We start from the raw sequence: 23578 nt of genomic DNA on the forward strand, positions 1-23578 counted from the left end.
GTCACTGAAAGTGGCAATGCAGGTGGAGAAGGTAGTTAAGAAGGCACACGGCATGCTTGCCTTCATCGGCTGGGGCACTGAGTTTAAAAATTGGCAAGTCATGTTGCAGCTTTATAGAACCTTAGTTAGGCTGCACTTGGAATATAATGTTCAATTCTGGTCACCACACTATCAGAAGGATGTGGAGGCTTCGGAGAGGGTACAGAAAGATTTACCAGGATGTTGCCTGGTATGGAGGGCATTAGCTATGAGGAGAGGTTGGAGAAACTTGGTTTGTTCTCACTGGAACGATGGAGGTTGAGGGGAGACCTGATAGAAGTCGACAAGATTACGAGAGGCATGGACAGAGTGGATAGTCAGAAGCTTTTTCCCCAGGGTGGAAGAGTCAATTACTGGGGGCACAGGTTTAAGGTGCGAGGGGCAAGGTTTAAAGGAGATGTACGAGGCAGATTTTTTACACAGAGGGTGGTGGGTGTCTTGTTGCCGGGGGAGGGAGTGGAAGCGGATACGATAGTGACTTTTAAGGGGCGTCTGGACAAATCCATGAATAGGATGGGAATAGAGGGATACGGTCCCCGGAAGGAGAGGGGGTTTTAGTTCAGTCGGGGGCAGTATGGTCGGTGCAGGATTGGAGGGGCCGAAGGGCCTGTCCCTGAGCTGGAATTTTCTTTGTTCTTTGATCCTGGCTGGTGCGATTGTGGTTTATCTGGGTGAGATTGAGCTTTATCTGTTTAGGAATGGGGATTGTCTAGGTGGGGATCAGGGATTATCTGGATGGAAATGGGTTTATCCGTGTTGATGTGTAACTGAGGTGACCGATACTGCCTAGAGTTTAGACGATATGAGACTCAGATGGCCGGTATCTCCAGACGAAGATATAACTTCATTTAAAGTAGCAGCTACCCGGAGTTCATCAAAGGTTTCAGTATCTCTGACATCGAGCAGCAGAACCTCACCAACATTTACAATTGAAAACACATTTATTTTAATCAATCAGTAACTTTAAATCACTCATCTTCAGGATACACAAATCAACAATTTGCCTGTAAAATATTTTAGCCAATTGCATCCCACTTTGCAGCCTAATGATATTTTATTAGTCCATAAAATCCGGATGCTAACTCCTGTCTTGGCTGACCCCACTCACCGGTTGCCTAGTAGCCTAAGGTGGTCAGTCCAGAGTTCAAATAAATGTTCTCATGTGTTCCCTTATAGGTCACTGTCTAACCAGAGTAACCTGTGACACCATACCTGGGCACTAGCCCATCTCGCCTGGACAGTAAATAAACCCTCTTCATCAAATATGATTAAGTGTTCTAAACATTCTCCCATCCAAACATTTACTGATAAAACTTGCATATTTCCAAGGCCTGAATATTCTTTCACAATATGGCTTTTTACCATGATGCCTTGCATTAAAATGTTTTTTGACTGATATTCCCAATTACAACGTCTCTGGGTAGCGATTTACTCTTTATTCAGAGGGTAGTAAGGTCGTGGAATGCCCTGCCTGCAGCAGTTGTGGACTCGCCAACTTTAAGGGCGTTCAAATGGTCAGTGGATAGGCATATGGATAACATTGGAATAGTTTAGGTTAGAGGGTCATTAGATTGGTTCCACTGGTCGGCGCAACATCGAGGGCCGAAGGGCCTGTACTGCGCTGGAATGTTCTATGTTCAATCACTCGTTTCAATCAATTCCTGCATCCTGTATGTGTAAACTGCTTCTCGTTAACTCCTAATCCTATTTTAAAAGTTATTTAGCTGAATGATGCGCGTTCTGTCAGTGCCTCAATGTTGACTGGTGTAAAATCCTTACCAACCCCATTCTGGCCATGGGCTCGTCCAATACGAGGGCAGTGAAGAAGATGATGAGCTTCTTAATTCCCCCTTCAGTGGGTGTTAAAGGGAATTTTCCGGATCTTCCCGTTGCTTGCATGTCCAGTAATATCCCCATCCCGTTCCAGAGGCATCACATTTAAAGGAACCACGATCGGCATGGCAGCATTGGAGGGAATGTGTTCCTCGGATAGCTCAGCAGGAGTTACCATGGTGAGATATTTACCCGGGGGGGGGAGTAACCGCGCCGGGGGGGGGGGAGTAACCGCGGTGAGATAGTTACCCGGGGGGGGGGGGGGGAGTAACCGCGGTGAGATAGTTACCCGTGGGGGGGGGTCAGCAGGGATAGGGTTAGTGAGGCGGGGTCACGGAGGGGACAGTGGAGGGATCAGTGGGTGGTCACCAGGGGGTCAGTGGGGGAGGGGGGTCAGTGGGGGAGGGGGGTCAGTGGGGGGTGGGCGTCAGTGGGGAAGGGGGCCAGTGGGGGAGGGGGTCAGTGGGGGTCAGTGGGGAGGGCGTCAGTGGGGGAGGGGGTCAGTGGGGGAGGGGGTCAGTGGGGGAGGGGGTCAGTGGGGGAGGGGGTCAAGTGTGGGGGGGGGGTCAGTGGGGGTGGGGGGGTCAGTTGGGGGGGTCAGGGCTGGGGGGGTGTCAGTTGGGGGGGTCAGTGGGGGTGGGGGTCAGTTGGGGGGTCAGTGGGGGAGGGGGTCAGTGGGTGAGGGGGTCAGTGGGGGAGGGGGTCAAGTGTGGGTGGGGGTCAGTTGGGGGGGTCAGTGGGGGGGTGTCAGTTGGGGGGGTCAGTGGGGGTGGGGGTCAGTTGGGGGGGTCAGTGGGGGGTGTCAGTTGGGGGGGTCAGTAGGGGGGGTCAGTGGGGGTGGGGGTCAGTGGGGTGGGGTCAGTGGGGGTGGGGGTCAGGGGTGGGGGTCAGTGGGGGGGGGTCAGTGGGGGTGGGGGTCAGTGGGGGGGTTAGTGGGGGTCAGTGGGGGTGGGGGGTCAGTGGGGGGGTGGGGGGTCAGTGGGGGGGTGTCAGTGGGGGGTGGGGGTCAGTGGGGGGGGGCGGTCAGTGGGGGGGGTGTCAGTGGGGGGTGGGGGTCAGTGGGGGTGGGGGGGTCAGTGGGGGTGGGGGGTCAGTGGGGGTGGGGGGTCAGTGGGGGAGGGGGTCAGTGGGGGTGGGGGGGTCAGTGGGGGTGGGGGGTCAGTGGGGGAGGGGGTCAGTGGGGGAGGGGGTCAGTGGGGGAGGGGGTCAGTGGGTGAGGGGGTCAGTGGGGGGTGTCAGTTGGGGGGGTCAGTGGGGGGGGGGTCAGTGGGGGAGGGGGTCAGTGGGGGAGGGGGTCAGTGGGGGTGGGGGGGTCAGTGGGGGTGGGGGGTCAGTGGGGGTGGGGGGGTCAGTGGGGGTGGGGGGGTCAGTGGGGGAGGGGGTCAGTGGGGAGGGGGTCAGTGGGGGGTGGGGGGTCAGTGGGGAGGGGGTCAGTGGGGGAGGGGGTCAGTGGGGGAGGGGGTCAGTGGGGGGGGTGTCAGTGGGGGGTGGGGGGTCAGTGGGGGAGGGGGTCAGTGGGGAGGGGGTCAGTGGGGGGGTGTCAGTGGGGGGTGGGGGGTCAGTGGGGGAGGGGGTCAGTGGGGGAGGGGGTCAGTGGGGGGGTGTCAGTGGGGGGGGGTCAGTGGGGGGTGGGGGGTCAGTGGGGGAGGGGGTCAGTGGGGGAGGGGGTCAGTGGGGGAGGGGGTCAATGGGGGTGGGGGTCAGTTGGGGGGTCAGTGGGGGAGGGGGTCAGTGGGGGAGGGGGTCAGTGGGGGAGGGGGTCAGTGGGGGGGGGGGTCAGTGGGGGGGGGGGGGGGCGGTCAGATTTTTGAAGCCTTTCTCCATGTTGTGGCTCCAGAGCAGTTGATTGGTTCTGATTCCTCCCCAGGATCATTCGGCTCCTGCGATTGGTGCAGCTGCGACGATGGCTCACGAGATTGGACACAACTTTGGAATGAGGCATGATGGTCCACATTGCTGTGTCCAACCCACAGCCCAACAGGGGGGCTGCATCATGGCGGCTGCAACAGGGTCAGAACCTTCCCCTGAGCCTCAACACTGACCGGGAACCCAGCCCCGGACACCGAGCCCGGACACCGAGCCCGGACACCGAGCCCGGACACCGAGCCCGACCCTGACCCCGGACACCGAGCCCGGACACCGAGCCCGGACACCGAGCCCGACCCTGACCCCGGACACCGAGCCCGGACACCGAGCCCGACCCTGACCCCGGACACCGAGCCCGGACACCGAGCCCGGACACCGAGCCCGACCCTGACCCCGGACACCGAGCCCGGACACCGAGCCCGACCCTGACCCCGGACACCGAGCCCGGACACCGAGCCCGACCCTGACCCCGGACACCGAGCCCGACCCTGACCCCGGACACCGAGCCCGACCCTGACCCCGGACACCGACCCCGGACACCGAGCCCGGACACCGAGCCCGGACACTGAGCCCGACCCTGAGCCCGGACACCGAGCCCGGACACCGAGCCCGACCCTGACCCCGGACACTGACCCCGGACACCGAGCCCGGACACCGAGCCCGGACACCGAGCCCGACCCTGACCCTGCACACTGACCCCGGCCCCGGACACTGACCCTGGCCCCGGACACTGACCCCGGCCCCGGACACTGACCCTGACCCCGGCCCCGGACACCGACCCTGACCCCGGCCCCTGACCCCAAACCCTGGCCCTGGACACCGACCCCAAACCTCGCCCCTGGACACTGACCCTGAACCCAAGTCCTGACATAAGAACTGGGAGCAGGAGTCGGCCATCTGCTCCCTCGATCCTGCTCCGCCATTCAATAAGACCATGGCTGATCTTTTCATGGACTCAGCCCCACTTACCCACCCGCTCACCATAACCCTTAATTCCTTCACTGTTCAAAAATGTATCTATCCTTGCCTTAAAAACATTCAATGAGGGAGCCTCAACTGCTTCACTGGACAGGGAATTCCACAGATTCACAACCCTTTGTGTGAAGAAGTTCCTCCTCAACTCAGTCCTAAATCTGCTTCCCCTTATTTTGAGGCTATCCCCCCTAGTTCTAGTTTCACCCACCAGTGGAAACAACTTCCCTGCTTCTATCTTATCGATTCCCTTCATAATCTTATATGTTTCTATAAGATTTCCCCTCATTCTTCTGAATTCCAATGAGTATATCCCCAGTCTACTCAGTCTCTCCTCATAATCCAACCCTCTCAACTCCAGAATCAACCTAGTGAATCTCCTCTGCACCCCCTCCAGTGCCAGTATATCCTTTCTCAAGTAAGGAGACCAAAACTGTACACAGTAACTCCAGGTGTGGCCTCACCAGCACCTTATACAGCTGCAACATAACCTCGCTGTTTTTAAACTCCATCCCTCTCGCAATGAAGGATAAAATACCATTTACCTTCTTCATTACCTGCTGTATCTGCAAACCAACTCCTTGTGATTCCTGCACAAGGACACCCAGGTCCCTCTGCACAGCAGCTTGCTGCAATCTTTTACCATTTAAATAATAGTCCATTTTGCTGTTATACCAAAATGGATACCTCACATTTACCAACATTGTACTCCATCTGTCAGACCCTCACCCACTCACTGAGACTATCTATATCCCTTTGCAGACTTTCAGCATCCTCTGCACACTTTGCTCTGCCTCCCATCTTAGTGTCATCTGTGAATTTTGACACACTACACTTGATCCCTCACTCCAAATTATCAATGTAAATCGTAAACAATTGTGGTCCCAACATTGATCCCTGAGGCACACCACTAGTCACTGATCACCAAGCAGAAAAACACCCATTTACCCCCACTCTTTGCTTTCTGTTAGTTAACCAATCCTCTATCCTCGTAACACTGTGCACCTTTAGAACATAGAACATAGAACATTACAGCGCAGAACAGGCCCTTCGGCCCACGATGTTGCGCCGACCAGTTAAAAAACAATGACCCTCTAACCTAAACCAATCCCTTTTCGTCCATAAACCTATCCACGGATCTCTTAAACGCCCCCAAACTAGGCGCATTTACAACTGCAGCAGGCAGGGCATTCCAATCCCTCACCACCCTCTGGGTAAAGAACCTACCCCTGACATCCGTCCTATAACTACCCCCCCTTAATTTAAAGCTATGCCCCCTCGTGCTAGCTTTCTCCATCTGAGGAAAAAGGCTATCACTGTCCACCCTATCTAAACCTCTAATCATCTTATATGTTTCAATAATATCCCCTCTTAGCCACCTTCTTTCTAGTGAAAACAACCTCAAATCCCTCAGTCTCTCCTCATAGGACCTCCCCTCTACACCAGGCAACATCCTGGTAAACCTCCTCTGCACCCTGTCCAATGCCTCCACATCCTTCCTGTAATGTGGGGACCAGAACTGCACACAATACTCCAAGTGCGACAGCACCAGAGTTGTGTACAGTTGCAACATGACGCTGCGACTCCTAAATTCAATCCCCCTACCAATAAACGCCAAGACACTGTATGCCTTCTTAACAACCTTATCCACTTGATTCCCAACTTTCAGGGATCTATGTACACATACACCTAGATCCCTCTGTTCATCCACACTATTCAAAGTCCTCCCGTTAGCCCTATACTCGACACATCTGTTATTCCTACCAAAGTGAATCACCTCACACTTCTCCGCATTAAACTCCATCCGCCACCTCTCAGCCCAGCTCTGCAACCTGTCTAAGTCTCCCTGCAAACTATGACACCCTTCCTCACAATCTACCACACCACCGACTTTGGTGTCATCAGCAAATTTACTAATCCACCCAACTATACCCTCATCCAGATCATTAATAAAGATTACAAACAGCAGTGGCCCCAAAACAGATCCCTGAGGCACACCACTCGTAACCGAACTCCATGACGAATATTTACCATCAACCACCACCCTCTGTCTCCTATCTGCTAGCCAATTCCTGATCCAATTACCTAGATTACCCTCAATCCCATACATCTGCATTTTCTGCAGAAGCCTTCCATGGTGAACCTTATCGAACGCCTTACTAAAATCCATATATACCACGTCAACTGCCTTACCCCCATCCACCTCTTTGGTCACTTTCTCAAAAAACTCAATAAGGTTAGTAAGGCACGACCTACCCGCTACAAAACCATGCTGACTATCTCCAATCAATTCATTACTCTCCAAATAACTATAAATCCTATCCCTAATAATTTTTTCTAAAACCTTGCCCACAACAGAAGTAAGACTCACCGGTCTATAATTCCCGGGGAAGTCTCTGTTCCCCTTCTTAAACAATGGGACAACATTCGCTAACCTCCAATCTTCCAGTACTATACCAGAGGCCAACGACGACCTGAAGATCAGAGCCAGAGGCTCTGCAATCACCTCTCTTGCCTCCCAGAGAATCCTAGGGTAAATCCCATCCGGACCAGGGGACTTATCTATTTTCAAACCCTCCAGAATATCCAGCACATCCCCCTTATCAACTGCAATACTTTCTATTTTACACCCCTGTAACCCAGTGTTCTCCTCAGCTATATTCATGTCCCCCTGCATGAACACCGAAGAGAAATATTGGTTCAATGCCTCACCAATCTCTTCCGGTTCCACACACAATTTCCCTCTACTGTCTGTAACTGGCCCTAACCTTGCCCTAACCAACCTTCTGTTCTTGACATACCTATAGAACACCTTAGGATTCTCCTTAACCCTATCAGCCAAAGTCTTCTCATGTCCTCTTTTAGCCCTTCTTAACTCACTCTTCAACTCCCTCCTAGCCAATCTAAAGCTTTCTAATGCACTACCTGAGCCCTCAAGTCTCATCCGAACATAAGCCTCCTTTTTCTTCCTAACCAACGAATCAACTTTTTTGGTGCACCACGGTTCCCTAGCCCTACCAATTCCTCCTTGCCTGACAGGGACATACCTATCACGGACTCGCAGTAGCTGCTCCTTGAAAAAACTCCACATTTCGGACGTTCCCAGTCCCTGTAATCTCCTAGTCCAACCTATGCTTCCTAATTCACTCCTAATAGCCTCATAATTACCCTTACCCCAGCTAAAACTACTGACCCGAGGTTCATGCCTATCCCTTTCCATCACTAAGGTGAACGTAACCGAATTGTGGTCACTATCACCAAAATGCACACCAACTTCCAAGTCTAGCACCTGGTCTGGCTCATTTCCCAGCACCAAATCCAATATAGCCTCACCTCTAGTTGGCCTATCTACATACTGAGTCAAAAAACCTTCCTGCATGCTTTGTACAAAAACTGACCCCTCTAACGAGCTAGAGCTATAGCAATTCCAATCAATATTAGTAAAGTTAAAGTCCCCCATAACAATTACCCTATTACTTTCACTCCTAACCAGGATCGTCTCCGCAATCCTTTCCTCAACCTCTCTAGAACTTTTAGGAGGTCTATAAAAGACTCCCAACAGGGTGACCTCTCCTCTCCTATTTCTAATCTCAACCCATACTACCTCAACAGACAAGTCCTCATCAAACTTCCTCTCTGACACTGTGATACAATCCTTGACTAATAATGCTACCCCTCCCCCCCTTCTACCTCCTTCTCTACTCCGACTAAAGCATTTGAACCCCGGGACCTGCAACAACCATTCCTGACCCTGCTCTATCCATGTCTCTGAAATGGCCACAACATCAAAGTCCCAGGTACTGATCCACGCTGCAAGTTCATCCACTTTATTGCGAATACTCCTCGCATTAAAGTATACGCATTTCAAACCCTGCTCCGCCCCACCCCCACGATGCTGTGCATTGCAGTCCCCATCTATGCCCCCCTCACTTTCACCCCCTCTACCCAGGATCCCACCCCCCCCTCCGAATCAGTTTAAACCTCCCTGCATAGCCTTTGCAAATTTACCCCCCAGGATATTGGTCCCCCTCTGATTCAGGTGTAGACCATCACTCTTATAGAGGTCCCACCTTCCCCAGAATGAGCCCCAATTGCTCAAGTACCTGAACCCCTCCCTCCTGCACCATCCCCTCAGCCACGAGTTCAAACTTTCCCTCTCTCTGTTCCTCTCTAAACTATCCCGTGGCACAGGCAAGAATCCGGAGATAACCACTCTGTCTGACTTGGCCTTTAGTTTCCACCCCAACTCCATAAATCTCTGCTTAATATCCCCTTCCCTTAACCTCCTTTATCTTATGTAGCAGTATTTGGTGCAGCATCTTATCAAATGCCTTGTGGAAATCCAGATACACCACATCCACAGGTTCCCCACTGTCCACTGCACATGTAATGTTCTCAAAGAATTCCACCAAATTAGTCAAACATGACCTACCCTTCATGAACCCATTCTGCACCTTGCCAATCGGACAATTTATATCCAAATACAGACCCCAAACACCAACCCTAAGCACGAATGGGGCGCCTGTGTCAGTGAGGCAGGAGTTTGTCTCTGGGGGTGGGGAGTCTGTCTCTGTCACTGAGGGAAAGGGTTGTTTGTCTGTCACTGAGGGTGGGTGTTTGTCTGTCAGGATGGGGTTGGTCTGTGTCTCTGAGGGTGGGGGTGTGCCTTTGTCACTGAGGGTGGGGTTTGTCTGTGTCACTGAGGGTGGGGTTGGTCTGTGTCACTGAGGGTGGGGTTTGTCTGTGTCTCTGAGGGTGGGGTTGGTCTGTGTCTCTGAGGGTGGGGTTGGTCTGTGTCTCTGAGGGTGGGGTTTGTCTGTGTCTCTGAGGGTGGGGTTGGTCTGTGTCTCTGAGGGTGGGGTTTGTCTGTGTCTCTGAGGGTGGGGTTTGTCTGTGTCTCTGAGGGTGGGGTTGGTCTGTGTCACTGAGGGTGGGGTTGGTCTGTGTCTCTGAGGGTGGGGTTTGTCTGTGTCTCTGAGGGTGGGGTTGGTCTGTGTCTCTGAGGGTGGGGTTGGTCTGTGTCTCTGAGGGTGGGGTTTGTCTGTGTCTCTGAGGGTGGGGGTTGTGTCTCTGAGGGTGGGGTTTGTCTGTGTCTCTGAGGGTGGGGCTTCTCTGTATCCTGTTCCTGTACAGACTGTAATCCATGTCCTTGTCTTGTAGACACCCATTCCCGAGAGTGTTCAGCTCCTGTAGCCAGCTGGATTTGCGGCAGTATTTTGGGAAGGGAGGTGGAATGTGCCTCTTTAATTTGCCAGACCCAAAGAGAATGTACGGAGCTCACAGCTGTGGTAACGGATACGTGGAGGATAATGAGGAATGCGACTGTGGGAGTGTCGAGGTGAGAACCTTTCTCCCAGTGACAGGAACGCCCTGGAAAATTGTCTGGGTTTACTGGAATGGGTGTAAACTGAGAGAGGGATACTCAGCGAGACCTTGGAGTCCTCGTACACCATTCGCTGAGAGTAAGCGCGCAGGTACAGCAGGCAGTAAAGAAGGTAAATGGTATGATGGTCTTCATAGTGAGAGGATGTGAGGACAGGGATACAAATGTTTCCTCACTCTCCCATCCCGACACACAGTCTAGAACATAGAACATTACAGCGCAGAACAGGCCCTTCGGCCCACAATGTTGCACCGACCAGTTACAAAACAATGACCCACTAGCCTAAACCAAACCCTTTCCATCCATAAACCTATCCACGGATCTCTTAAACGCCCCCAAACTAGGCGCATTTACAACTGCAGCAGGCAGGGCATTCCAATCCCTCACCACCCTCTGGGTAAAGAACCTACCCCTGACATCCGTCCTATAACTACCCCCCCTTAATTTAAAGCCATGCCCCCTCGTGCTAGCTTTCTCCATCCGAGGAAAAAGGCTATCACTGTCCACCCTATCTAAACCTCTACTCATCTTATATGTTTCAATAAGATCCCCTCTTAGCCGCCTTCTTTCCAGCGAAAACAACCCCAAATCCCTCAGTCTCTCCTCATAGGACCTCCCCTCCATACCAGGCAACATCCTGGTAAGCCTCCTCTGCACCCTCTCCAAAGCCTCCACGTCCTTCCTGTAATGTGGGGACCAGAACTGCACACAGTACTCCAAGTGCGGCCGCACCAGAGTTGTGTACAGTTGCAACATGACGCTGCGACTCCTAAATTCAATCCCCCTACCAATAAACGCCAAGACACCGTATGCCTTCTTAACAACCTTATCTACTTGATTCCCAACTTTCAGGGATCTATGTACACATACACCTAGATCCCTCTGTTCATCCACACTATTCAGAGTCCTCCCGTTAGCCCTATACTCTACACATCTGTTATTCCTACCAAAGTGAATGACCTCACACTTTTCCACATTAAACTCCATCCGCCACCTCTCGGCCCAGCTCTGCAACTTGTCTAAGTCTCTCTGTAAACTATGACACCCTTCCTCACAATCTACCACACCTCCGACTTTGGTGTCATCAGCAAATTTACTAATCCACCCAACTATACCCTCATCCAGATCATTAATAAAAATTACAAACAGCAGTGGCCCCAAAACAGATCCCTGAGGCACACCACTCGTAACCGAACTCCATGACGAATATTTACCATCAACCACCACCCTCTGTCTCCTATCTGCTAGCCAATTCCTGATCCAATTACCTAGATTACCCTCAATCCCATACATCTGCATTTTCTGCAGAAGCCTTCCATGGTGAACCTTATCAAACGCCTTACTAAAATCCATATATACCACGTCAACTGCCTTACCCCCATCCACCTCTTTGGTCACTTTTTCAAAAAACTCAATAAGGTTAGTAAGGCACAACCTACCCTCCACAAAACCATGCTGACTATCTCCAATCAATTCATTACTCTCTAAATAACTATAAATCCTATCCCTAATAATTTTTTCTAATACTTTGCCCACAACAGAAGTAAGACTCACCGGTCTATAATTCCCGGGGAAGTCTCTGTTCCCCTTCTTAAACAATGGGACAACATTCGCTATCCTCCAATCCTCTGGCACTATACCTGTGACCAACGATGACCTGAAGATCAGAGCCAGAGGCTCTGCAATCACCTCTCTTGCCTCCCAGAGAATCCTAGGGTAAATCCCATCCGGCCCAGGGGACTTATCTATTTTCAAACCCTCAAGAATATCCAGCACATCCTCCTTATCAACTGCAATACTATCCAGTTTACAACCCTGTAACCCAGTGTTCTCCACAGCTACATTTATGTCTCCCTGCGTGAATACCGAAGAGAAATATTGGTTCAATGCCTCTCCAATCTCTTCCGGTTCCACACACAACTTCCCACTGCTGTCTCTGACTGGTTGGGCCGAAGGGCCTGTTTCCCGTGCTGTGTTGTTCTTTGTTCTTTGTTCTAGCACCTGGTCTGGCTCATTTCCCAGCACCAAATCCAATATAGCCTCACCTCTAGTTGGCCTATCTACATACTGAGTCAAAAAACCTTCCTGCACGCTTTGTGTAAAAACTGACCCCTCTAACGAGCTAGAGCTATAGCAATTCCAATCAATATTAGTAAAGTTAAAGTCCCCCATGACAATTACCCTATTACTTTCACTCCTAACCAGGATCGTCTCCGCAATCCTTTCCTCAACCTCTCTAGAACTTTTAGGAGGTCTATAACAGACTCCCAACAGGGTGACCTCTCCTCTCCTATTTCTAATCTCCGCCCATACTACCTCAACAGACAAGTCCTCATCAAACTTCCTCTCTGACACTGTAATACAGTCCCTGACCAATAATGCTACCCCTCCCCCCCTTCTACCTCCTTCTCTACTCCGACTGAAGCATTTGAACCCCGGGACCTGCAACAACCATTCCTGTCCCAAACTACACTACAGCACGAACAGGCCCTTCGGCCCACAAGTTGCGCCGATCATATCCATACCTACCAATCCATAGACCTATCTATAACCCCCAATCCCATTAGATCCCATGTACTCATCCAGAAGTCTTTTAAAAGACCCCAGCGAGTTCGCCTCCACCACCACTGACGGCAGCCGATTCCATTCACTCACCACCCTCTGAGTGAAAAACTTACCCCTGACATCTCCTCTGTACTTGCTTCCCAGCACCTTAAACCTGTGTCCTCTCGTAGCGACCATTTCAGCCCTGGGAAATAGCCTCTGAGAATCCATCCTATCTATTCCTCTCAACATTTTATAAACCTCTATCAGGTCGCCTCTCAACCTTCATCTCTCCAGGGAGAAGAGACCCAGCTCCCTCAACCTATCTTCATAAGGCATGCCTCCCAATCCAGGCAACATCCTTGTAAATCTGCTCTGCACCCTCTCAATAGCTTCCACATCCTTCCTGTAGTGAGGCGACCAGAACTGCGCACAGTACTCCAAGTGGGGTCTGACAAGGGTCTTATGAAGTTGCAGCATTACCTCCCGACTCCTAAACTCAATCCCTCGATTAATGAAGGCCAGTACACCATACGCCTTCTTGACCACATCCCCAACCTGCGAGGCCGATTTAAGAGTCCGATGGACCTGGACCCCAAGATCCTTAAGAACATAAGAACATCAGAAATAGGAGTAGGAGTAGGCCATCCAGCCCTTCGAGCCTGCCCCGCCATTCAATAAGATCATGGCTGATCTGTCGTGTCTCAGTTCCACTTTCCCACCCTCTCCCCATAACCCTTAATCCCCTCGCTTATCAAAAACCCATCAACCCACGTCTTAAAAATATTTAGCGAGGCAGCCTCCACCACTTCAACGGGCAGAGAATTCCAGAGATTCACCACTCTTTGAGTGAAGAAGTTCCTCCTCAACTCCGTTCTAAACCGCCCCCCCCTTTATCTTGAGGCTGTGCCCCCTAGTCCTACTGTCCTTTCTGAGCGGGAAGAGTCTCTCCACCTCTATCCTATCCATCCATTCATCATCTTATACGTCTCAATGAGATCTCCCCTCATTCTTCTAAACTCTAACGAGTACAAGCCTAGTTTATTCAGCCTCTCCTCATAGCTCAACCCCCTCAACTCCGGTATCAGCCTAGTAAACCTCCTCTGCACTCCCTCCAAGGCCAAAATATCCTTGCGTAAGTGTGGCGACCAAAACTGCACACAGTACTCCAGCTGCGGCCTCACCAATGCCCTATACAGCTGCAGCAAGACCTCCCTACTTTTATATTCAATCCCCCTCGCTATGAAGGCCAGCATCCCATTCGCCTTCCTGACCACCTGCTGCACCTGCAAGCTGGGTTTTTGCGACTCATGCACAAGGACCCCGAGGTCCCTCTGCACCGTCGCCTGCTGCAGTTTTTCGCCCCGTAAGTAATAGTCCTTCCTCCCATTCTTCCTACCAAAGTGGACCACCTCACACTTGCCAACATTAAATTCCATTTGCCATTTCCTGGCCCATTCGCCCAGCCTATCTAGATCCTTCTGCAGACTCTCCACACCCTCCGCACAATTTGCCGTTCCCCCAATCTTGGTGTCATCAGCAAATTTCGACACCCTGCACTCGGTTCCCTCCTCCAGATCATCTATATAAATGGTAAAAAGCTGAGGCCCCAGCACCGACCCCTGGGGCACTCCACTAGTCACCATCCGCCAATCCGAATAGCACCCACTGACCCCCACTCTCTGCCTCCTATTTGACAACCAATCCTCTATCCACGCTAACACCCTACCCCCAACTCCATGTCCCTCGACCTTCTGCAATAACCTCTTGTGAGGTACCTTGTCAAACGCCTTCTGAAAATCAAGAAAGACCACATCCACTGGCTCTCCTCTATCCACCGCCCTAGACACATCCTCATAGAACTCCAGTAAATTTGTCAGACACGACTTCCCTTTAACGAAACTGTGCTGCGTCTGCTCTATCAAACAATTCTCCTCAAGATGCCTCGCTGTTTTCTCCTTGATGACGGATTCTAACATTTTACTTACAACAGACGTTAAACTAACCGGCCTATAATTCCCTGCCTTTTGCCTGGCACCCTTCTTAAACAACAGCGTAACATTAGCCGTTTTCCAATCTTCTGGCACTTCCCTGGAATCCAGCGACGTCTGGAAAATAACCACCAAGGCATCCACTATCACCTCCGCCATTTCTTTCAGAACCCTCGGATGCATTCCATCTGGTCCTGGGGACTTGTCCACAATCAGTCCCTCCAGTCTGTCGAGCACCACCTCTCTAGTAACAATAATGTCATTGAGACCCTCCAGTCCTACCACCTTTCCATCGCTAACACCCGGTAAATTATTCACGTCCTCCTCCGTGAAGACCGAAACAAAAAAGGCCTCAGCCATTTCCCCATCGCCTACCACTAAGTCCCCCTTCTCATCCTCTAAGGGTCCAACGTTCACCCTAGCCAGCCTCTTCCTTTTTATATATTTATAAAAACTCTTGCTATCCTTTTTTATATTAAGCGCTAGCCCAGCTTCATAGTTTCTCCTACCCTTCTTTATCAACTTCTTTGTCAATCTTTGTTGACATTTAAACCTCTCCCAATCCTCTTCTCGCCCACGACTCTTAGCTACTCTAAACGCCTCCGCTTTTAATTTAACACTTTCATAAGAACATAAGAACATAAAAAATAGGAACAGGAGTCGGCCATCTGGCCCTTCGAGCCTGCCCCACCATTCAATAAGATCATGGCTGATCTGTCGTGGCTCAGTTCCACTTTCCCGCCCTCTCCCCATAACCCTTAATCCCCTCGCTTATCAAAAACCCATCAACCCGCTTCTTAAAAATATTTAGCGAGGCAGCCTCCACCACTTCAACGGGCTTCGTTATCCACAGCTGATTATAAGCGAGGGGATTAAGGGTTATGGGGAGAGGGCGGGAAAGTGGAACTGAGCCACGACAGATCAGCCATGATCTTATTGAATGGCGGGGCAGGCTCGAAGGGCTAGATGGCCTACTCCTGCTCCTATTTCTTATGTTCTTATGTTCTTATGTCCTATGATCCTTTTTAACCATCGGAATAAATTTCTGCTGAGCACCAAGAAAGATCTCCTTAAAGATCCTCCACTGTTCCTCAGCAGACCTACCTCCCAATGCGCTCCCCCAATCAACATTCGCCAATTCCTCTCTCATCCTACCGTACTCCCCTCTGTTCAAACAAAGGACACATGTCCGGGAACCCACTTTCTCCTCCTCCATCTGCATCAGAAACTCCACCATACAATGATCACTCTTCCCAAGAGGATCCTTCACCACAAGGTCCCTAATTCTACCCGCCTCATTACATAGCACCAGATCCAAGATAGCTCGCTCCCTCGTCAGCTCCAACACACACTGTTCAAGGAAACTATCCCGGCAGCATTCCAACAACTCTTCCTCAAGCCTACTGCGTCCAGCATGGGTCGACCAATCAATATGTAGATTGAAATCCCCCATAATTATCACCGTCCCATTCCTGCACGCCGCATTTATTTGCACGTTTACAGCCCGCCCCACCTCCAGATCATTATTCGGGGGCCTATAGACAACACCCACCAGCGTCTTCCTCCCTTTGCTGTTCCTAATCTCCACCCACAACGATTCCACTTTCTGCTCTTTGGTTCCTATATCATCCCTTACTACCACCCTGATGCTATCCTTAATCAGCACAGCTACCCCCCCCACTTTTCCCTCCCCCCTATCCTTCCTAAACACTGGATACCCCTGGACATTCAGCTCCCAGTCCCTGTCACCTTGCAGCCACGTCTCTGTAATGGCCACCAGATCATATCTGGTGGGGGATTGAATTTAGGAGTCGCAGCGTCATGTTGCAACTGTACACAACTCTGGTGTGGCTGCACTTGGAGTATTGTGTGCAGTTCTGGTCCCCACATTACAGGAAGGATGTGGAGGCTTTGGAGAGGGTGCAGAGGAGGTTTACCAGGATGTTGCCTGGTATGGTGGGGAGGTCCTATGAGGAGAGACTGAGGGATTTGGGGTTGTTTTCGCTGGAAAGAAGGCGGCTAAGAGGGGATCTTATTGAAACATATAAGATGTTTCGAGGTTTAGATAGGGTGGACAGTGATAGCCTTTTTCCTCTGATGGAGAAATCTAGCACGAGGGGGCATGGCTTTAAGTTAAGGGGAGGTAGATATAGGACGGATGTCAGGGGTAGGTTCTTTACCCAGAGGGTGTTGAGGGACTGGAATGCCCTGCCTGCTGCAGTTGTAAATGCGCCTAGTTTGGGGGCGTTTAAGAGATCCGTGGATAGGTTTATGGATGGAAAGGGATTGGTTTAGGTTAGAGGGTCATTGCTTTTTAACTGGTCGGCGCAACATTGTGGGCCGAAGGGCCTGTTCTGCGCTGTAATGTTCTATGTTCTATATCCATTTGTGCTGATCTGCGCCACCAGCTCATCCACTTTATTCCGAATGCTTCGTGCATTCAGATAAAGCGCCTTCATCCCAGCCTTCTTCTGGACCCTATTTGCCAGAACGCCACCAACTATACTCACGCCCCCTACTCCCTCTATTATTGGGACATCCTCGGCCTCTTCCCTTACCTGTACCCTCTCCTTAACTTTAGACCCCGTAATGTCACCTACTCTCACGCCCTCCCCACCCCTCCTAATTAGTTTAAAGCCCTGTCTACAGTCCTATTTACACGATTTGCCAGGACTCTGGTCCCAGCACGGTTCAGACCAACCCCATCCTGCCCAAACAGGTCCCACCTACCCCACTACTGGTGCCAATGCCCCATAAATTCAAACCCATTCCTCCCACACCAATCCTTGAGCCACCCATTCACTTCCTTAATCCTATCAACCCTACGCCCGTCTGCACTCGGTTCAGGCAGTCGTCCAGAGATAACCACCTTGTCGGTTCTACTTTTTAATTCCATTCCCAGCTTTTCATACTCCCTCCCCAGATCCTCAGTTCGCATTTTGCCTACATCGTTGGTACCCACATGTACCACAACGACTGGATTCTCACCCTCCCACTCCAGGTTCCTCTGCAGCCCAGATGCGACATCCTGGACCTGAGCACCAGGCAGACAACACACCCTTCTGTGCACTTTGTCATTGTGACAAAGGACAGTGTCAATACCCTTCACCCCACTATCCCCAATCACTACTACGTTCCTTTTCACCTTCTGTTTGTCTATGTCCTGTGTCTGCATCACTGTACTGTGTGCAGTTTGCTCACCAACCTCACCTCCCTCATTCTCGTCCAGACTGGAAGCAAGAACCTCAAACCTGTTATGCAGATTGAGAGGCTGAGGCATTTGGTCCCCACCCTCCTTCCTCTCCGCAGCCCCCTCCTGTTCCTGACCCTTAGAGTTAGCCAGTCTAGGGGGTGTGGATGTCTCTGCACCCCATTATCAATGGCACCCTCCCTCCCCCTGATGAGCCTCAGTGTCTGTAGCTCAGAGGCCAGCTCATCTACTTTGAGCTGGAGCTCCTCCAGCAACCTGCACTTACTGCAGACATGGTCACTGGGAAGGACCCTGGGGTCCACCAGCTCCCACATCATACAGAAACAACACATCACATGCCCCTCCATTATTCCCTGTAGTAATATTGAGCAACGATTTGAACGCAAACTTACCAGGCCCTTTTCTCCAGAGCCCTTTGTTCCCAAGCCCTAGAAGCTCGCTCAGCTTCCCTCTCACTCCGCTGCCCGCTCCGACGCTGCCCGCTGTCTACACCAGGCCTCCTTTTAAACCTGGCGCTGTTTAAAAGCCTGCTTACCCACAAATCCCTGCTATCCACTCCCTTAGAATTCTTAAAGCGGTAAACACAAAAAGCCCGCATAAATGCTTTTAAATGAATCTAACAGTTCTACAAGGTAAGTTCTTACTAAACACTAAAAAGCCCGCGAAAATGCTATTAAATGATTTAAACAGTTTTTGAACAGGTAATTTCTTACCTGACTCACTGCTCCTTCACTCCGCCTGCTCCAGCAAACAATGGAAGGGTTCACCCAGTTCACCCTTCTGATCTTCAACCCAGCTAAGACTCCTACCCTTGATATTGTACTCCTTCATCCCATTGGTCCTGCCAAAATGGACCACTACACATTTATCCGCGTTGAAGTCCATCTGCCACTTCTCCGCCCAGTCTTGCATCCTGTCTATGTCACGCTGCAACTTCTGACATCCCTCCAGACTATCCACAACACCACCAAACTTCGTATCGTTGGCGAACTTACCAACCCATCCCTCCACTTCCTCATCCAGGTCATTTATGAAAATGACAAACAGCAAGGGTCCTAGAACAGATCCCTGGGGCACTCCACTGGTGACCAACCTCCATTTCCTCTCCCATCCCCCGACACACACAGAACACGGAAAATTCCAGCACAGGAACAGGCCCTTCGGCCCCTCCAATCCTGCACCGACCATGCTGCCCCCGACTGAACTAAAACCCCTCTCCTTCCAGGGACCGTATCCCTCTATTCCCATCCTATTCATGGATTTGTCCAGACGCCCCTTAAAAGTCACTACCGTATCCGCTTCCACTCCCTCCCCCGGCAGCGAGTTCCAGGCACCCACCCCCCTCTGTGTAAAAAATCTGCCTCGTACATCTCCTTTAAACCTTGCCCCTCGCACCTTAAACCTGTGCCCCCCAGTAATTGACTCTTCCACCCTGGGAAAAAGCTTCTGACTATCCACTCTGTCCATGCATCTCATAATCTTGTAGATTTCTATCAGGTCTCCCCTCACCCTCCATCGCTCCAGTGAGAACAAACCAAGTTTCTCCAACCTCTCCTCATAGCTAATGCCCTCCATACCAGGCAACATCCTGGTAAATCCTTTCTGTACCCTCTCCGAAGCCTCCACATCCTTCTGGTAGTGTGGCGACCAGAATTGAACACTATATTCCAAGTGCATCCTAACTAAGGTTCTATAAAGCTGCAACATGACTTGCCAATTTTTAAACTCAATGCCCCGGCCGATGAAGGCAAGCATGCCGTGTGCCTTCTTGACTACCTTCTCCACCTGCATTGCCACTTTCAGTGACCTGTGTACCTGTACACCCAGATCCCTCTACCTATCAATACTCTTAAGGGTTCTGCCATTTACTGTATATTTCCTATCTGTATTAGACCTTCCAAAATACATCACCTCACATTTGTCCAGATTAAACTCCATCTGCCATCTCTCCATCCAAGTCTCCAACTGATCTATATCCTGCTCTATCCTCTGATGGTCCTCATCGCTGTCCACAAATCCACCAACCTTTGTGTCGTCTACAATCTTACTAATCAATCCAGTTACATTTTCCCCCAAATCATTTATATATATTACAAACAGCAAAGGCCCCAGCACTGATCCCTGAGGAACACCACTTGTCACAGCCCTCCATTCAGAAACACACCCTTCCACTGCTACCCTCTGTCTCTGTGACTGAGCCAGTTTTGTATCCACCTTACCAACTCACCTCTAATCCCGATCGACTTCACCTTCTGCATTAGTCTGTCGTGAGGGTCCTTGTCAAAGGCCTTACTGAAGTCCATGTAGACAACATCCACTGCCCTACCCTCATCAATCATCTTCATCACTTCCTCAAAAAACTCAATCAAGTTAGTGAGACGCGACCTCCCCTTCACAAAACCATGTTGTCTCTCACTAATACGTCCACTTATTTCCAAGTGGGTATAAATCCTGTCTTGAAGAATTCTCTCCAATAACTTCCCTATCACTGATGTAAGGCTCACCAGCCTGTAATTACCTGGATTATTCTTGTTACTCAACCATTCCTTTTCATTCCATGGATCATTCCTGGAAATGGTTCAGAGGAGGTTCACAAGGCCAGCACATTCTTCCTTAGATCGGGATATTGGGGAGCTGGAGGAAGCAGAGTGAAAAGTCTGACAACACCAGGTTTTAGTCCAACCGATTTATTTGATAGTAAACTCACTAGCTTTTGGGGTTAGTCCCTTCGTCAGGTGAATGGAGAGTTCTGGCCTCAGACAGAGCATATAAAGCACAGACAGTTTAGAGATTACTGATTAGAATGCGAATCCTTACACCTAACCTGCTGTTCAAGACCTGAAGTGGCCGACAATGTGAGTGGTAGGAGCACTGATCACAGTTTAAAGAGATGTGTATTGTCTCCAGACAGTACAGTAAGTGAGGTTTCACAAACCCAGGCAAGTCACGGGGGTTACAGATAGTGCGACATGAACCCAAGATCCCTGTTGAGACCGTCCTCATGTGTGCGGAACTTGGCTATCAGTCTCTGTTCAGCGACTCTGCGCTGTCGTGTGTCGTGAAGGCCGCCTTGGAGAATGCTTACCCGAAGGTCAGAGGCTGAATGCCCGTGACCACTGAAGTGTTCGCCAACAGGAAGGGAACAGAAGGCCAAGGCGGCCTTCACGACACACGACAGCGCAGAGTCGCTGAGCAGAGACTGATAGCCAAGTTCCGCACACATGAGGACGGTCTGAACAGGGATCTTGGGTTCATGTCGCACTATCTGTAACCCCCGTGACTTGCCTGGGTTTGCAAAACCTCACTTACTGTACTGTCTGGAGACAATACACATCTCTTTAACCTGTGATCAGTGCTCCTTCCACTCACATTGTCAGCCACTTCAGGTCTTGAACAGCAGGTTAGGTGTAAAGATTCGCATTCTAATCAGTAATCTCTAAACTGTCTGTGCTTTATATGCTCTGTCTGAGGCCAGAACCTGACGAAGGACTAACCCCGAAAGCTTGTGAGTATATTATCAAATAAATAGGTTGGACTAAAACCTGGTGTTGTCAGACTTTTTACTGTGTTTACGCCAGTCCAATGCCGGCATACCCACATCATGACTACTATCGGAAGCAGAGTGGACATTGATGTGTAATGTGATGTCCAGAATGTAATACACAGCAATGTGTCTTCATTACAGGAATGTGTGAACCCGTGTTGTAACGCCAGTGACTGCACTCTGACCCCAGGAGCTCAGTGTGCTCACGGACTCTGCTGCAGCAAGTGCCAGGTATCAGATTCTGGCTGGGGAGAGCGCGGGAAGGGAGCGCGAGGAAGGAGGGAGCACGAGGGAGGGAGCGCGAGGGAGGGAGCGCGAGGAGGGAGCGCGAGGGAGGGAGCGCGAGGGAGGGAGCGCGAGGGAGGGAGCGCGAGGAGGGAGCGCGAGGGAGGGAGCGCGAGGGAGGGAGCGCGAGGGAGGGAGCGCGAGGGAGGGAGCGCGAGGGAGGGAGCGCGAGGAGGGAGCGAGAGGGAGGGACGCGAGGAGGGAGCGCGAGGGAGGGAGCGCGAGGGAGGGAGCGCGAGGGAGGGAGCGCGAGGAGGGAAGCGCGAGGAGGGAGCGCGAGGAGGGAGCGCGAGGGAGGGAGCGCGAGGGAGGGAGCGCGAGGAGGGAGCGCGAGGGAGGGAGCGCGAGGGAGGGAGCGCGAGGAGGGAGCGCGAGGGAGGGAGCGCGAGGGGAGGGCGGGGAGGGAGGGAGCACGAGGGAGGTGGAACGCGAGGGAGGGAGGGAGCGCGGGAGCGCGAGGAGGGAGGGAGCGCGAGGAAGGGTGCGCAAGGGAGGGTGCGCGAGGGAGGGAGCGCAGGAGGAGGAGCACGAGGAAGGGAGCGTGAGGGAGGGAGCGCGAGGGAGGGAGGGAGCGCGGGGAGGGAGGGAGCGCGAGGGAGGGAGGGAGCGCGGGGAGGGAGGGAGCGCGAGGGAGGGAGGGAGCGTGAGGGAGGGAGCGTGAGGGAGGAGCGCGAGGGAGGGAGCGCGAGGAGGGAGCGCGAGGGAGGGAGCGCGAGGAGGGAGCGCGAGGGAGGGAGCGCGAGGAGGGAGCGCGAGGGAGGGAGCGCGAGGGAGGGAGCGCGAGGGAGGGAGCGCGAGGAGGGAGCGCGAGGGAGGGAGCGTGAGGGAGGGAGCGCGAGGGAGGGAGCGCGAGGGAGGAGCGCGAGGAGGGGAGCGCGAGGAGGGAGCGCGAGGAGGGAGCGCGAGGGAGGGAGCGCGAGGAGGGAGCGCGAGGGAGGGAGCGCGAGGAGGGAGCGCGAGGGAGGGAGCGCGAGGAGGGAGCGCGAGGGAGGGAGCGCGAGGGAGGGAGTGCGGGGAGGGAGGGAGCACGAGGGAGGGTGGAACGCGAGGGAGGGAGGGAGCGCGGGAGCGCGAGGAGGGAGGGAGCGCGAGGAAGGGTGCGCAAGGAGGGTGCGCGGGGAGGGAGCGCAGGGGAGGGAGGCAGCACGAGGAAGGGAGCGTGAGGGGAGGGAGCGCGAGGGAGGGAGAGCGCGGGGAGGGAGGGAGCGCGAGGGAGGGAGGGAGCGCGGGAGCGCGAGGAGGGAGGGAGGCGCGAGGAAGGGTGCGCAAGGGAGGGTGCGCGAGGGAGGGAGCGCAGGGAGGGAGGGAGCACGAGGAAGGGAGCGGGAGGAGGGCAGGGAGGGAGGGAGCGCGGGGAGGGAGGGAGCCGCGAGGGAGGGAGGGGAGGCGCGCGGGAGGGAGGGAGCGCGAGGGAGGGAGCGCGAGGAGGGAGGGAGCGCGGGGGAGGCGGGGAGGAGCGCAGCCGGGGGGGTGCTGGGGAGTAGGTGGGGATTGGTGCGGGTTGCGGAGGAGGGGTTGTAGGGGGAGTGGGGGGGTGGTGGGTGATGGTTGGAGGGGGTAGGGGAACATAAGAACATAAGAAACATAAGAAATAGGAGCAGGAGTAGGCATCTAGCCCTTCGAGCCTGCCCCGCCATTCAATAAGATCATGGCTGATCTGTCGTGGCTCAGTTCCACTTTCCCCGCCCTCTCCCCATAACCCTTAATCCCCTCTCTTATCAAGAACCCATCAACCCGCTTCTTAAATATATTGAGCGAGGCAGCCTCCCACCACTTCAACGGGCAGAGAATTCCAGAGATTCACCACCTTTTGAGTGAAGAAGTTCCTCCTCAACTCCGTTCTAAACCGCCTCCCTTTATCTTGAGGCTGTGCCCCCTAGTCCTACTGTCCTTTCTGAGCGGGAAGAGTC

The 23578-nt window shown here is 52.5% G+C and overlaps 1 protein-coding gene across 1 annotated transcript; it reads left to right on the forward strand.

Moving 5' to 3' along the window:
- Positions 1–1972: 1972 nt before the first annotated feature.
- Positions 1973–21614, forward strand: LOC145340734 (disintegrin and metalloproteinase domain-containing protein 19-like; the record flags this gene model as incomplete). Its single annotated transcript, XM_080185195.1, has 4 exons — positions 1973–2051; positions 3740–3882; positions 9871–10048; positions 21525–21614. Coding segments are annotated over exons 1-4 (465 nt in total), but the record flags the coding sequence as incomplete, so codon positions are not given.
- Positions 21615–23578: the final 1964 nt, after the last annotated feature.

This window comes from Carcharhinus amblyrhynchos, unplaced genomic scaffold (genome assembly GCF_965287045.1).
Source record: "Carcharhinus amblyrhynchos unplaced genomic scaffold, sCarAmb.v2.hapA chromosome_1359, whole genome shotgun sequence".
Taxonomy (NCBI): domain Eukaryota; kingdom Metazoa; phylum Chordata; class Chondrichthyes; order Carcharhiniformes; family Carcharhinidae; genus Carcharhinus; species Carcharhinus amblyrhynchos.